This window comes from Sorex fumeus, unplaced genomic scaffold, assembly GCF_029834395.1.
Source record: "Sorex fumeus unplaced genomic scaffold, SorFum_2.1 ptg000128l, whole genome shotgun sequence".
NCBI lineage: Eukaryota > Metazoa > Chordata > Mammalia > Eulipotyphla > Soricidae > Sorex > Sorex fumeus.
The window spans coordinates 35,403,946-35,419,607 of record NW_026606185.1 but is presented as its reverse complement, the minus strand read 5'-3'; the positions used below and the strand labels follow the sequence as shown (position 1 = coordinate 35,419,607).

The 15,662-nt window shown below is 41.8% G+C and overlaps 1 protein-coding gene across 3 annotated transcripts in view; it reads left to right on the top strand.

Moving 5' to 3' along the window:
• Positions 1–15,662, top strand: part of GAREM1 (GRB2 associated regulator of MAPK1 subtype 1) — a 213,814-nt gene that overhangs the window by 83,419 nt on the left and 114,733 nt on the right. For 2 of the 3 annotated variants that reach the window (XM_056138160.1, XM_056138159.1), the window contains exon 2: positions 581–721. In XM_056138160.1, coding sequence (XP_055994135.1) covers positions 581–721 — 141 coding nt within the window. Of the gene's footprint in view, positions 1–580; positions 722–15,662 lie in introns of those variants that run through there. The other variant, XM_056138161.1, reaches the window with a different exon arrangement.

The following is a 15,662-nucleotide window of genomic DNA, read 5'->3' as shown; positions in this document are numbered from 1 at the left end:
TTGTAAGTAGTGTCTGGTATGTTGTTAACACTCATTTGTTTTATTAACTTTGGAACATCATGATTTTAATAAAAATGAGGTACTGGAAAATGTTTGAATCAGAGGAAATATTTTCTTGGGATTCTATATAGAATTGTTAACTTGGTATTGCAATACCTTGTTTTGCTAGTTCAAAAGTGAACTTACCTTGGTGTGAATAGGTGACTTCTGCATTAATGAAAATGTGAATTCGTGTTTACTTGTGAAGTTTTGTTGCAGAGTATGGGCTGGAGCGATAGCACAGAGGTAGGGCGTTTGCCTTGCACGCAGCCAACATGGCTGACCCGAGTTCGATTCCTCCGCCCCTCTCGGAGAGCCCGGCAAGCTACCGAGAGTATCTCGCCTGCACGGCAGGGCCTGGCAAGCTCCCCGTGACGTATTCGATATGCCAAACACAGTAACAACAAAGTCTCCAATGGAGATGTTACTGGGCCCGCTTGAGCAAATCGATGATCAACGGGAGGGCCTTTACTTTACTTTTACTTATGGAGTAAGTAGATGCTAATTCTAATTTATTTTTAAATGATTTGCTGTTTTCTAGGAGAATGCATAGAGGGGCTTCGAGAGAATGACTACCTTCTGATTCACTCCTGCCGGCAGTGGACCACGATTACTGCCCACAGCTTGGAGGAGGGACACTATGTCATTGGGCCAAAGATAGAGATTCCAGTACATTATGCAGGTAATACTACTCAAGGCACGAGAAGACAGAAAGGGCACTTGTCTGTGCTAACTTTTTCCTCCACACTGGCAAAGTCGGAATCATGAGAAATCAGATGTGTTTGTATAGTCATTTTATCATTGAAAGTTCATTTCATTTTTTTTGTGGGAATTTCTGATGAATGTTTACAACTAAAACAGATTTTTAAAAATTTCTTCAATTTTTATTTATAATACATATAAGATGCAATGCTGTCACTAACAGTTTCAGGCATGCAGGATTTCAGCACCAAACCCACCACCCATGTCAGCATCCCTCCATGAATGTCCCAAGATTTTCCAGCTCTCCCCTTCTCATCTTCTAGGAGAATGTTTTTGTGGGAGAGGTTGGTTGTTCTGTGTTTCAAGGGTTGTTCCTAGTGACACTTGGGACCGACCATATGTGGTACCACGGGGATTGAACTATGGTCTTTGGTCCCCAAACTCTTTTATTAAAAGAAAATGATAGTTTGGGTCACATGCTTATAGTCTTCATCTACACATTTATTTTACTGTTATACTACCAAAGTGTCCAACACCCTTGGTCAATGTTCTTTAAAAAATTCTTGTTAGATATAAGATGATAACTTTGCAAGCACCAAGAATGTATCTGGACTTGGAATGACAGTCAGTAATTGTAGCCAACCTCACTGTCTCTGAGTAGTCTGGATGCAACTTGAGTATTGCTTTGTGAATGAATTGATGTCAGGATTTCACAAGATGCCCTTTCATAAGTGAGCACTGTGGCCTGGTTTTAAATGCAGTGAACTAGAAGTTGAGATACCTGGACAAGTCACTCACTGCAGCAAGACATTTAGAAATCAGGTGACCTTACACTTGAGTTAAATCAGGATTATAGTGGCTTTCTCACTTCACTCTGACTCCATTCATTCCAGCCATACCATCTGACTTAAGTTTTATGAATCACTCTATGTGCCAGCCATGTAAGGGGGAGTTAGGATGCATCTTTTGGCTTGACTGATATTCAGTAGTGGTGACTTTCAAGTGCCATCTTTAAAAAAAAAAAAAAAGAGAGATTTCCTCTACTTCTAGTAGTAATGGTTCATTATATAAAGGATCTTGATTTTTTCTCTATTATTGATTTTTTAGAAGTTTGTAGCAGGACACATTAATCAGTTAGCTATAAAGTGAGTAGCTCTAGACTGCCTTTATGTTGCTGAGTGATACTTTACAATGCCCACAGAGCAGCAAATGGTATGTGTTCAATTCTTATTGAATGAATGGCTTGGTGTCCGTGATCCCCCCACCCCCCACCCCCCAACATTGTTTTAGTAGCTTTCAGTTGTCTATATGGCCTGGGTATCACCAGGTTTCTCATGGTTCCTTTTTATACAAAAGCATTTTTTATGGCCTGAAGCTCTGACCTCTGGAATTCATATTTCCTAGCTATAGGAGTAGATTTCATGAAGGTGAGAAAAAAAGCAGATAGTGGTAGAAAGAATTGCAACTGTGAAAATGAGAGCCAGGCCAAAGGGATTGAGAATGAAGCCCCACCCCCTCCCCATCCGACCCGAGGGAAGTTCCCCAACACGTGAGATCCACAGGACTTTGGTAAGCCCAAACAGCTGGTTCCTATCTTTCCTGGAGTACTGAGGTGGAAAGTATACAGTTGTGCTTCATTCTCTTTATAGATAGTTTTAGTCTTTCCCCTAAACCTGTTATGAATAGTTCTGTCAGATTAATTTTGCCTAAGGGATGCTTTCATTTCATTATTTCATCACTTGTTTGGATGTCCTTAGAGACTCCAGTGTACCGCCAGACTGATGTGTTGCTTGTGGTTCTCCAGGGACTGGTTTGGTGTTTTTTTGTTTTGTTTTGTTTTTTTGTTTTTTTGTTTTTTGGTATAGTGGTCCAAAACATTCTCCCATGATTAGCCTTGACACTACGCTTTCTGGACTGACTTGATTCTTCACCATTTATACAGTTCCCCAGCTGGCCACAGTTGCCTCCTCAACCATGGTTTCCTAAGAGCTTGTTGTTGTGTCAGGAGGTATAAGCATCTCCTCCTATCCCTGGGTGTCTCTCATGTTACTTATCATGTATCACATTCATTCGGTGCCTAGTCTCAGTCTTCATTTGCTTACCTTTTTCTTCACACAAGTATAGCTTCACTTGCTTGTTGAACTATATACTTCTTAATTGGTGAGGTCAATTCTAAAGCACCTCTATGAATCTTTCAGAATACATGCATAAAATTGATGATACCAGGGCCGAAATGATAGTACAGCAGGTAAGAAATTTGCCTTGCATGTGGCTCACCTGGGTTCAATATTTGTCATCCCAAATGGTCCCCTGAGCCCTGCCAGGAGTGATTTCTGAGTGCAGAGCTGGGAGTAACCTTTGAGCATCCCTGGGGATGGCCCACAAAAAACCAAAGTAAATAAAATTGATTATCCCAGATGTTCAACTTAAGGATTTCAAATTTTCTTGCACATTGGGCTCATTCGAAGAATAGCTAAAAAGATAGTGCCCAGGTTCCATTCCTAGAGGATCTGAAAAATTGATCTTGAATGTGGATTTGACATAGATTATAAATTATGTAATTATAAAAGATCCACATATAGTTATATAGTGTTAGGGATTTTGTCAATGTTTTGCATCCTTGAAACTGTTCTGTTCATAGCCTAAGTGGCCACACGCAGCTCTGTCACATGCATTCTTAGGCAAAATTAATCTGACAGAACAATATCTATGTTCTAGATATTGCCAGCCTTCCTCTGATGCTCCCCATTCACCAGAGGTAAAATTCAGTGCTTTTAGGAAATCACAATTAACAGTGCTTTTAAAAATTCTGATATCCTGTGTCAGAACTTTACATGGAATTTCTCATGTGAAAAGAATTTCATAAAACTTAGGAAAAAGACAAATATCACTTCATGTTTTTATCAGAATCGCACTATGATATGGGGATAATAAGAAAGACCTTATCCTGAAGTCTGAAATTATTGGCTGTGTTTTGGGGGGAATAATACATTCCTCACTTGGGAAAAATAAGCTTTTTATTTTGGACAAATGAGTTTTCTTGGTATAACAAACAATAGATTGTGAGTGAATGTATTCAGTCAGCATCACATATTTTGCGAACAGAGGGAAACCACTCAAGAAAAATTGGCATAGTGTTAGGAAAAATGGTTGCTGTTTTCACACACATTTTACTTAGAAAGCATCACAGATAAGCTTGCATCTAAACTTCCTGACTTTTCATTGCTCCCCAAAGGGTAATGATTTCCTAAGAACATGTAGTATAGAACACAGAGATTGTTTTACGTTCAGAATACTCAGGCCAGTGAAGATATTGCCAGCCTTCCTCTGACGCTCGCCATTCACCGGTCAATTATTTCTCTGTCCTCCCCACCCTGCCTCCCCTTATTATTTTTTTTTTAATTTTTAAATTATTTATTTTTAACTAAATCACAGTTTAGTTAAAACAATGAAATGCAGTTACAAGATTATTCATGATTGGTTTCCGTCATACAATGTTTCAACCCCATCTCTCCACCAGTATATATTTCCCACCACCAATGTCCCCAGTTTCCCTCCTGCCACTCCCAACATGGCCTCTATATCAGGTTTCAAATTGCTTATTAATTATTGGATCACTTTAACAAATATTAAATCTATTTCTCTGTGTATGTTCTGCTAATCTATGTATTTCAACAAATTGATTAATATAAATTACAAAATTATGTTCATCAAATCCATGTAATTTCCAGATCATAGTTAAAAGTCCATGGGATCTGTATACAATCCTTTTTCACTTAGTTTATAATGTCACTGTCACTGTCCTCCCGTTTTTCATTGATTTGCTCGAGCAGGCGCAGTAACGTCTGTATTGTGACACTTGTTTGGAATATCGAAACGGTAACTTACCAGGCTCTCTGAAAGGGGTGGAGGAATCGAACCTGGGTTGGCTGGGTCGGCCAGGTTCTGCCCACCCTTATTTATCCTGACTTATTAAACAATAACAAAAAATATTATTTCTAAAAAATAGTAATGATAATAACAACAGGGAAAATTAATTATAACAAAAAATTTCTAAGGGACCAGAAATATGGTTTGGGGTGAAGGTACCTGTGCTTTGTTCTGCCAACCCTAGTTTGTTCCCTGGTACTGCATTTGGTCCCCTGAGCACTGAACCCTGAACACACAGTCAAGAAATAACCATTGAGCACCACTGGTGTGGTCCAAGCCCCACTTATCTCCCCCAAGCCCCCAAACTAAGAGTTTTTACACATGAAGGATTTCTATTTCACAGTTCATGTTTCTAGATAACCAGATTCCTTTTGTCTCTGCTGCGTAGTGTGGTCAGTCACTTGGCTGTCAGTCCAGCTCACTGGCAGGATTCCTCTTTAGTGCTGACCCACCTAAGATCCTAAATCTAAATTAAATTTAGTTCATCATTTCACATTTTTCCCCTTTCCTGTACACTCAAGCTCCACAACATCCTGGATAGGCCATTGCCTCTGGGATTTACTTATTTATTGATTGCTTTTTGAATCACACTCAGAGATGCTCAGGGGCTACTCCTGGCTCTCCTCTTGGGGGAGATGGGATGCCAGGGATTGAACCCCGGTCGGCTGCGTGCAAGGCAAACACCCTACCTGTTGTGCTATCACTCCGGCCCGCCTCTGGGATTTTATTTACTCTTCTAAACACAAAGTTTCCAACGTCAAAAATGGAGATTTACCTGAGAAATGCCATGAAGACACTTGGAGACCTAACTTGTGCCACTTACACCCCTGAGCCTGGAATAAGGAGTATTAAATACATGTCACCTCCCCATTATCATAAAACAGTTCCAAATGCTCACAATACTGACTGGGCTTTGTGAGCTCTCCAGATCTGTGGTTTGTCTCTTTGAGAGGTAGTGAAATTCCAACTGGGTTTATGAAAATTTAAATTGATGCAGTGCTTGCTGTCAACATTGGATGAACAGATTGCTACTTGAACATTAGCATCCGAAGTAAACGCTAGCCATGTTCTATTTTTAAATTCTCCACCTCCTGCAAATCCGGTGAGTCTACAGCAAGCTAAAATGATCTCAGTACTTCCTCCTCTTACTTACCGAATTTACAGAAACAAGTGACACTGGAGCACAAGGTTGGTAAGAATCACTTAGGAAGTCTGCAAGACCCTTATTCAGCAAGCACCTGGATTTATATCAGCAGTGCCTGTTTTAAAAAAAATGTGGGATGTGCAGTGTCTGTCTCTCGGGCAAAATTATAGTAACGTGGTATCTAACATAACCTTGAATTGTAATTACGGAACAAAAAGGAAATGTCGAAACAAGCTAATTTTATTCTCCTGGGTTGCAAGTTTAATTAGCATGAATCATCCGTTTACAAAAGTAACTATTAGTGTTGAACAACACGTTGTGTATTTTCTCTATTACATGGGATAAAGCTTATGTGATAAAATGGAAAGTAACCGAACTTTCTTTTTAAAGAGTACTAAAAATGAATACAGTTTGCCAAGAAACATTTCCTTGTGAGTTTTGCCAGTAATAAACATCTAAGAAATAACAATTTATCATAATTGATGGTTGGGGTGAAGGGGGTGTCTCAATGGGCCTTGTCCAAGTCTTGCATGCGGGACACTCCGGGTTCATTCCTGGCACCACACAGTCCCCTGTATACCACCAGCAGCGACCCCTGAGCATACAGCTCGGAATAACCATTGAGCGCCTCCAGATGGGGCTCCCAAACCAAAAACAAAGCAAAATGTAATGGAATCCCCCTTTCTAAAAAGTAAGGGCCACTCCCAGCAGTACTCAGAAAGCTCTGAGGTCAAACCCTGCAGTACTGGCCATCAGACTTGGTACTAGATGCTAGGTGTGTGTTCTACGACCTCAACTCTCCCCTAACCCCGTAATTGCATATATAGGTCACAGTTAGCCATAACTAAAAACTTTGAAGTGTTTATTTTTTAAAGTGCTGACTCAGCCTCTTACTGTCATTTGTATGGCTAAGCTTTGCCAAAAAGTCATGTTAGACTCTGTCAATATCTGTGTTTGTGTGAACACTGACGTTTAACAATTTTGTACTTTACAATATTGTGTAGCTATTACGTGTGAGTACAGGATGAGCTCTCTGGATTGAGAGCCTGCTCTGACATCCACTGAAAGTGCTAGATGACAGTTCCCATGTGGAAGGCCTTCTAATCATCTTTGGGAGGAGAGACATCAGTTAGTGAGCCAATAAGTGGAATAAAGCTTGCCAATTACATGGATATACACCTTGACCTTTTCAGATGTAGAAATCTCCATCATGCAGGTGATACTCCTTCTCTGAATAAATTACCTGCTTCCCAAGATCACCTTTTACATCTATGAAGAAGATAATTTTTCTAAATTTCATTTTTTATTTATTTAAAAAAATATTGAATCACTGTGAGAAACACAGTTAAAATTTGTTCATGAATGGGTTTTAGTCATATAATGTTCCAACGCCTGTCCCTTCATCAGTCTGTCTTTCCCACCATCAAAGTTCCCAGTTTTCCTCCCGCCATGCCCTCCCCTCAGCCTGCTTCTTTAGTAGTCACTTTTCTTTTCTTTCTTTCTGTCTCTCTGTCTCTGTCTGTCTGTCTGTCTGTCTGTCTGTCTGTCTCTCTTTCCTTTTAGACATTATGGTATGCAATGAAGGTACTGAAAGGTTGTCATGTTTGTTCCTTTACTTACTTTCAGCACTCAGTTCTTGTCCAGGGGTTTCACTTCCTTCTTGAGCCAATAGAACTGGAGTTGGTTCATGGGCTTGACTGCTGGGGCTTCTGGAAGTACAGGGAGGTGGTGGTGGTAGCCCATCCCGATTTTGAGATGGCTGGTGGTTTCAGTTACAAAGACCTGCATACGTGAATTTTTCATAGGTTAATTTCTCAGTGAATTTGGTCCTGAAATGATAGAGTCTGACCGGACACTTGGTGGTGATTTTGGAGTGTGGGAGCGAGTCGGTGTCGGGGCTCTGTTTGTTGGGGCACTGGGCTGATGGAAAGGGTTATGTTTGGGATTCTGCTTGTACAAGGTGATCTTACCAAATCCATACACCTGGAAAAAGGTCACTTAAATGTGACTGAGGAAATTAATCAACTTATAGGCAGTCTCAGCAAAGAAAAAATAGCAAATGGAGGATTAAAATGAGTGCAAGGTAAAGTTGCAAGCAAGGATTAACTGTTTTTCACAAACTGTATAAAAGAGGGGCTGGAGTGATATCACAGTGGTAGGGCGTTTGCCTTGCACGCAGCCGACCCGACCAGGAATTGACCAGGTTCAATTCCTCCACCCCTCTCGGAGAGCCCGGGCAAGCTACCAAGAGTATCTTGCCTGCACGGCAAAGCCTGGCAAGCTCCCCATGACATATTCAATATGCCAAACACAGTAACAACAGGTCTCAGAATGGAGACGTTACTGGGCCCACTCGAGCAAATCGATGAACAACAGGAGGACAGTGACAGTGACAGTATGAAAGAGAAGTTAAATGGGAGAACGTGGACTATAAGACTTTTTTCTAATATCCATTTGCGAGAATAATGCAAACCAGAGAACCATTTTGGGTGTAGGAGAATGATCAGAAAAAGGTAAACCAATGAATTCAGTAGCCTGGTGTCTGGGAATTGTCTCTGCCATTTCTTCCCTGACAGACATTTCTTCCTCTCTTCTTCTCTGTTTCTTTGCTTCCTGGTGTCATTTCTGTAGGTGCTCTACTGCATTGTTTGATCCTAGGTGTAATGTGTGGGTATTCTGTCACACATGGATATTATCCTGATATTTAGTTTTACTTATTTATTGAAGGTGGGGGTGGGTTGGGGGCCATATCAGTGGTACTCAGGGTCTATTACTAGCTCTGTACTCAGGATTGGTCCCTAGCAGTGCTCAGGGTACCATGTGTGGTGAAGGGGATCAAACCTTACTTCCTGTACTATCTCTCTGACTCACGTTCTGATACGTTAAGTCAAGATCTGATAAAGTACATAAGCATCCACCAATTTAAAAGTGACTGAAAATGTGGATATGAGGTTATTCTTGATGAGGGGATACTAAGGGAATTTATCATGCTTTGGACCACACCTGGCAGTGCCCAAGGCTTACTCCTAGCAGGGCTTGGTTTCCATATGGAGTGCTAGGGGTTCAACCAGGATTGGCTGCATACAAGGCAAGCACCTTACCTCTTGTAACATCTCTCTAGTCCTAGGGCAATCTTTTGTTAGGTGTAATTTTAATATTAGATTTGCAGAGGAAAATGTCCTTTTTTTTCAATAGACATAGGCTGAATAATTTGAGAAGGGGGCCAGGGGGGATGATTACAATTTAATCAAGCACTAAAGTAAACCACTTTAGTAAGGACAGAAAAAAATATAGCTACAATAACTGTTAAAGTTACACAGTCCTGGCAAAGAAGTTCCTGTTGACCTGATTTTTAATAAAAAGGAAAAAATAGGCTGTATTATGACCCAGCAACCAGAGATAAAAGTTATTTTTTTTTGTTCAGTCCCTAAGTGGTATTCTTACCCGAAGTCCGCTGTCTCAGTCTTTGAAGCCCTTTATTGCCTTTAGTAATTTCTCTGGAGTGAAAGTGAACTCAGTAAGGAATAATTCTGCTTTCACAAAGTGGCGGAACCATCCTGCTAGAGGGTTCCTATGGAGACGGGGCTTCTCAGCGTTGTGGCTGGTGTCCAGGGACCTGCCCAGCGGGTGGGAGTGACTTAAGTGGAAAATGGGGAGAAGGGCCGAGGTATGTAGTGCACGTGTGTGGATCAGATCTGAGAAGAAAGAACAAAATATTTTCATTTGTTTCGTACCATAAGAACTTTGATGGGAGACACAGAAAGGGAAAATAGGAGCAAATGTAATGGACAGTTTTTTGTGAAGTCACCCTTCTTGGCTTTTCTTGTTATGTGCACTCTAGTAAAATAACTTTAGTCAGGAATCCCTTGATTGGTATTTTCACACATCAGCTGGTTGACCTTCAGAATCCTTGTAAATCACACTGAAACTGCAAACAAAATCTAGGATCAAAAAGGTTGAACTCTGCCATGATGGTCCATGATGTTTGGGGTTCCAAGCTCCTAGGCTTTCCTCTTTTCTGTCTCCTTTCTGCTTGGATGTGAACACTTGGTGGAAAGTTGGTACTTGAAAGGGATTAGTCCAGTTCAAGCATAATTTAACCTATGAGATAATGTGATTAACATCAGGTGGAAAGTTTGAACAAGCCGCCTGTAACTGCGCTGTTAATGGAGTGTTTATAGCATGGGTGGGATGAGCTTGTCTCACTTCATAATTTGATTTCCATATTGGATTTGTACCTCTTAAGAAGTGTGACCTTTTAAAAGGTTCCCTTTTAGCTTTTAGGAATGACTTTGAGCTTTTTTTTTCTTTGCGGAAAACAGATTTATAATATGTTCCAAAACTGATTGCGATGCTGCTAAAACTTCCTGAAGTCACTCCACTACGTTTCTTAGAATTGGAATCACTTACCCTTATGACTCACTCTGCAGTCAGGTTGTGTGCCGGCCTTCTGTTATACCACTTACCCATCTGCGTAATTCATACACAGACCACGTGAACTTCCCTGACATTTCGCCTGAGAGGAGAGATGATTCCGTCACTACCATGTGCAATTTTAGTAAGGCGTACGTTACCAAGGCCTCGAACTTGTCTGAACTGGTTACAGAACTTAGAGCTTGTTCCTCAATAGTGAGTCAAACTAATGAGTGAGCAGGAGACAAGCAGAATAAACAGAACTTTTCATTCCTAAACATTCACCGTCTTTGTAGATACACAAAATGCCGTGGACATGTAGACGTTCGAAATATTCCATTTCCCCCCTCATGTCTTCTGCATTGCAGGCATTTATTGCAGTGGCAGTTAAGTTTCTTTTTTACAGCTCTCTGCTCCATTTCATCATCTTGGCTTTCCTCTAGCTGTGAAGGCACTCACGTTGGGTGGTCACTTGAGGCCTTCTGTTGCTTTGTGCTCTTCCGTAGTAGAGGCCTCTCGAAATAGCTTTGCACCAAGGGTTAGTTGCTGTCTCTGTAATCCCTGTCAGTGCCGCTTCCTTTCCAGTCTTCTCTCACTGTCTCTCACCTGCTCCGGAAACCCAGGTGTTACCTTTCTTCTCCAGTCAGTCTGCTATGCTATGGTCAGGTCATTTGGTTCTCCGGTGTGTTTCTGTTACTTTAACACTGGACAGGACTTCCAGAGAATTCCCTATGTGAGTGCAGCTTCTGTGAAGCTCAGGGACCTTCTGAAACACGATGAGAGTTCAGTGCCCGATCCCCTGAGCACTGAGCACAGTAAACCCCTCTGGCCCCACTGTGCTCTGTGCTGTCTCTAGGCCTTGGAGGTCTCACTCAGCTGACTCAACACACATGATGAAATCCTGTGGCCAAGATCACCTCTCTCAAGAAGTGGCTCCTGCTTTTACCACAGTGTAGATGAAGATAAGTTCTGTTCTCTTTGGAATCTCTCTCACAGCTATGCCCAAGATTTTTTTTTTTTTTAATATATCTCAGCCTTCTACTAAAGGCTCTGGAGAGTACTTCTGTTTCTCACAGAACCTACTACAGGCTTGCATGTTTAATGGAACACTAAGTAAATTTCCTTTGGAAGGACAATTTTTTTTGGGGGGGATGGGGGCGTAAGAGTGATTGACAGAGATACTTGAGAACTTCACCTGAAGAACAAGTCTGGTCTTCTACTCGAAGCAGGCAGATACAGCTTTAGCTGTGCATGAGCAGTAAGAGAGGCAACTGCGAGTGCTGACACAGGGCGAGGACAAATTCACAGGCCACTGACTAAGTAAGGAACTGCTGAGTAAGATGGGTACATTCTGCCTGGGGCTGGGAGTTGAAGGCCTTTCATGAACATGGGGGGAAAGGGTATAGATCACCACTTTGAGCAAAGCTATGGATTATAAGTCCTAGGGAAGAAAATTAAGGGGTTCGTGGAAAAGTGAGGAAAGGAGTATTTAACCTTTCCAAAGAGTATCGGAAACCTAGTTTGAAATAGTGAAGGGATATGTGTTGTAGAATCTATGGAAGGAACTGTGGCTTTTGGGTCTTGTGGAGCTTAGTCACATGACTTTCATTGTACGAAAATAACATAGGGAGAAATAATTTTTTTTTTAACTTTTATCGATCACATGAGGTTGTCACCCTCAGCCCTTGTTACCTCCCTCCCTGCTCAGCCATGGTGGGTGGACAGGTGAGAGAAGCTGAGAGAACGTTAATGAAATTGACCTGATGATGAAGATCTGAGCAAGAGTGGAGTTAATGATGATGTAGTAAAAGTATGTATCTAGGCAGTGTGAATATGGATAAAAAGAGAGGAATAAAATTGAGGGATTTTTTCTCACCAGTTTGGTTTGTTTTGGTTTCTGGACTGAATCCGGCTGTGCTCAGGACTTACCCTGCACTAAGGGATCTTTCCTGGTGGGCTTAGGAGACCATATGGGTGCCAGGGACCAAAACTGGGTTGATTGTGTATAGGGCAAATATCCTACCTGCTGTACTATCACTGTGGCCCCAAAGTTTTTAAGGAAACTTTTCTTTTAAACTTCCCAGGAATAGACATTTGCTGATTCATCTTGTTTGCTAATAGCCAGTCTCCCTCCCTCCCTCCCTCCCTCTCTCCCTCCCTCCCTCCCTCTTTCTCTCTTCCTTCCTTCCTTCCTTCCTTCCTTCCTTCCTTCCTTCCTTCCTTCCTTCCTATAACCCTAAATTATATTAGCAAAATAAAATATTTGACATTTTTCCTTAACATGGAGTAAAAGTAAAGATTCAGATTTCTCTGAAAGACCCCTTTGTTGGGAGCTTGAGAGATTACAGCAGATAGGGTTGCTTGTCTTGCACAGGGTCACCAGCACACCATGTGGTTTCCCATGCACTGCCAAGATTAATTTCTGAGTGCAGAGCCAGGAGTAACCCCTGAGCACCACTGGTGTGACCCTCCCCTCCTCAAAAAATAAAGGGGGGGGGCTTCTGTGATACTTTGGAAAACACAGTCCTTCTTCTGGAAGTTTTTAACAGTCTGAAATTCTAGAATTCTAGATTGGTAAAAATGCTCTTACCCTTGTAGTTCTTGGGGCCTGCTGGGTACATCAGAGATAAGACCTCCATGAAAGTATGTTTGGAGCAAGGATTCAGAGAGCTGGTGGAAAAGATGTGCCCCCAGATTTGTTTTTTTTACAGATTGATACCATAAAGATTTTATAGGCTCGCCTGTATTTAGCAACTACTTATTTCTTATATCCCTCTAAGTAGTCTTTGTTCTTTGTATCAAAGTCTAGGAGAGTTTAGTTAATTAAATGAAATAATCTGGTTGTATATTTTCGGTACTAGGTTAAAGAAATTTGTGTATCAAGGAGAGCAGATGTAAGTTTTAGGTTGACTTGTTATGATCAGGACATCTGTGAAGTGTTAGTCACAGTTCCTAATAACTGTTACCTCCTTCTGTAAGAAAAAGAATAGTGGGTTGTTTTTTTTAACATGCACCAGTGGTTCTCAACCAAGGTGAGAAAGTTGTGCTTGTGCGGTCTCCCGTCCCAGGGATTTTCGCATTGTCTGGGACATTTTTGACAGTCCCAACAAGAGGAGGGGACTCCTGTCATCTGATGTATAGGACCCCGGGATGCCACTGAACATTCCACAATGTCCCAAAGGACAGTAGCCACAGCACAGAACTCCCCATCCTAAGTGTTGACGAGGCCGACATAGACCAACCCAGATACTCATTCTTGTCACTTTCATTATTTATAATTCGTTTAATTTTTTGCTTCATCATCCAAAGTTCTCCCACATTTTGGACAGAGGCAGTCAGACAGGCATTGTCTAGCAAAGCAGTGTCAGAGGTTGTTCTTAAAACCACAAGCTGTTGTGGGTAGGGGGCGGAGAGGAGGGGGAAGTCCAGCAGTTGTGAACTGACATGACTTTCTGCACACACTGCCTAGGATGCAATTGGAATTGACCACGTGTGTCACAGCACAAGAATTCTGGGGGCAGCAAAGGAGCAATCTGCTTCGTTGTAGAACTTTTGTTGTTTTTTTTTTTTTTTTCAGAACTCTCTTGCCTCTTTTCTTCTTTTACAGTTTTTAAGGGGGGTTGTCTGTAAATATCTAGAATAAAAAGATTTTAAAAGAATCATTGTAAAAGGTGGCCTACCTGTTTCAGTATACATTGAGGAAACATGTTGCTGAAAATGCTCTTGTGGTAAACTAATGCCTTATGCTGTTCCACATGGGGTCAAGGTCTGACTTCCCTTCACCAACCCCCACCACAAATTCGAACTATGTCAACATTTCCTTCTTTTGCCAGTTCTTTTCCCTTCCCAACATTTTAACAACATAAAAAAAAAACACTTTGGCAACTGCAATGATTCTAAATCCAGGAAAAGGAGAGAGCGAGCACTGAGTTGGTGCTGCAACAGGTCTGTGGCTATAAGCGATTCTGATTGAATAATTCAATCCCTGCTGGATGCCAGGAAGCCGGAACAACTGGAGGGGCAGGATGGGCAGGTGGCAGGTACACCCAGCATGGTGAGGGCTCAGGGAAGGCTCCTGTGTGGGGGTTAGGGCTATGTGGCTCATTGAGCCATGATCTCACTAATTCACAGAAAACTCCCTTTCTCAAGGAAGATACTAAAGCTTTGGGATCTGAGCTCAACTCCTTGTAGTTAAGAAATAGAAAGTCGAGATTCTGCCCTGAGCTGGCCAGCTGTGCAGCCTCAGCCTTCTGCCTGACGGGGGCCAAATCGCAGTTGTGTGACCCAGATATGGGTGTGGATCACTTCCTGTAAGGGAGTTCATTCCCATGATAGTCCTGGAGATGCTTTGGAGATAACCCTTGGGTAGCAGGTGGGGATGACCTTTTGTGACTAGCAGGTTGCATAAGAAAGATGAAAATGTCAAAACAATACATTCCATTGTTCTTTGAGACTGCTGAGGAGTCTCTCGACAGTGGGGTGAATCACGGAGAGCAGGATAATCTCAGGTATGAGAAAGCATTTTGATGGCAGTGGCAAGGTTCCTTCTGTTTTCTCATCTTCCCCTTACCTTTAAACCTCTTTCCAGTTAATCTGTTTAGGTTGTGTTCTTAACAAGAACTCATCTAGCAGGAAAAGGTCAGGTCTTTGAGGTCTCTTTGTTTCTCCTTCCTTCCGTTGGAACACCAGCCAGGACCTGACGTTCCCAAGGTAGTCGTGGCCTGGAGAAAGAACAGTTTTGTCATATCTGAGCTCCTCCACCCACCTTGTCCAAATTACCAGAGCAGACAAGATAACTTGTCAAATGTTTGTTTGATTTTTTTCTTTGGTCCTTTGGTTTTCAGGGCTCGATGCTCAGGAATCCTGATGGGGTTTGGGGAATCCTCTGGAAGTGATTGAAACCAGGACAGCTGAGTGCAAGACAAATACCCTACCTGTTCTACTATCTCTCTGTCCCCAGACAACTGTAAAAATGTAAATAGAAACAAGCAGAACTATAGAAATCCTGCTATATTTAATTCCCCTCTACCCCGATTTCCTTCTAAATGTACACATATTTCATACGTTGTTGTTTAAAGTGAGTGAGCGTTTTTTTTTTTAAGTGGTAGAAAGAAAGTCACTTTTCCTTCTACCATTTTGCCCATTGCAGGAGTCATTAAACAATGATCTGCTCTTTGACATTGTGGTTCTGCTGAAATCCTGTGTGACAACCACCATGCATTTTGCTAAACAGAGGGACCTCATCCACTAGTCCCAGGGTGTCCCATTATTCCCAGACCACTGTCTTCATTACTGATCAGCTCTGCGATGCAACACTGGTTGGTACCTTAGTAACAGTAGGCCCGAATGACATAGATTCCAAGACATTGAGGTGGCAGGAGACACTTTGGACCTGCTTTGGAATTCCTCACAGACTTAACTTCACACCTCCTTT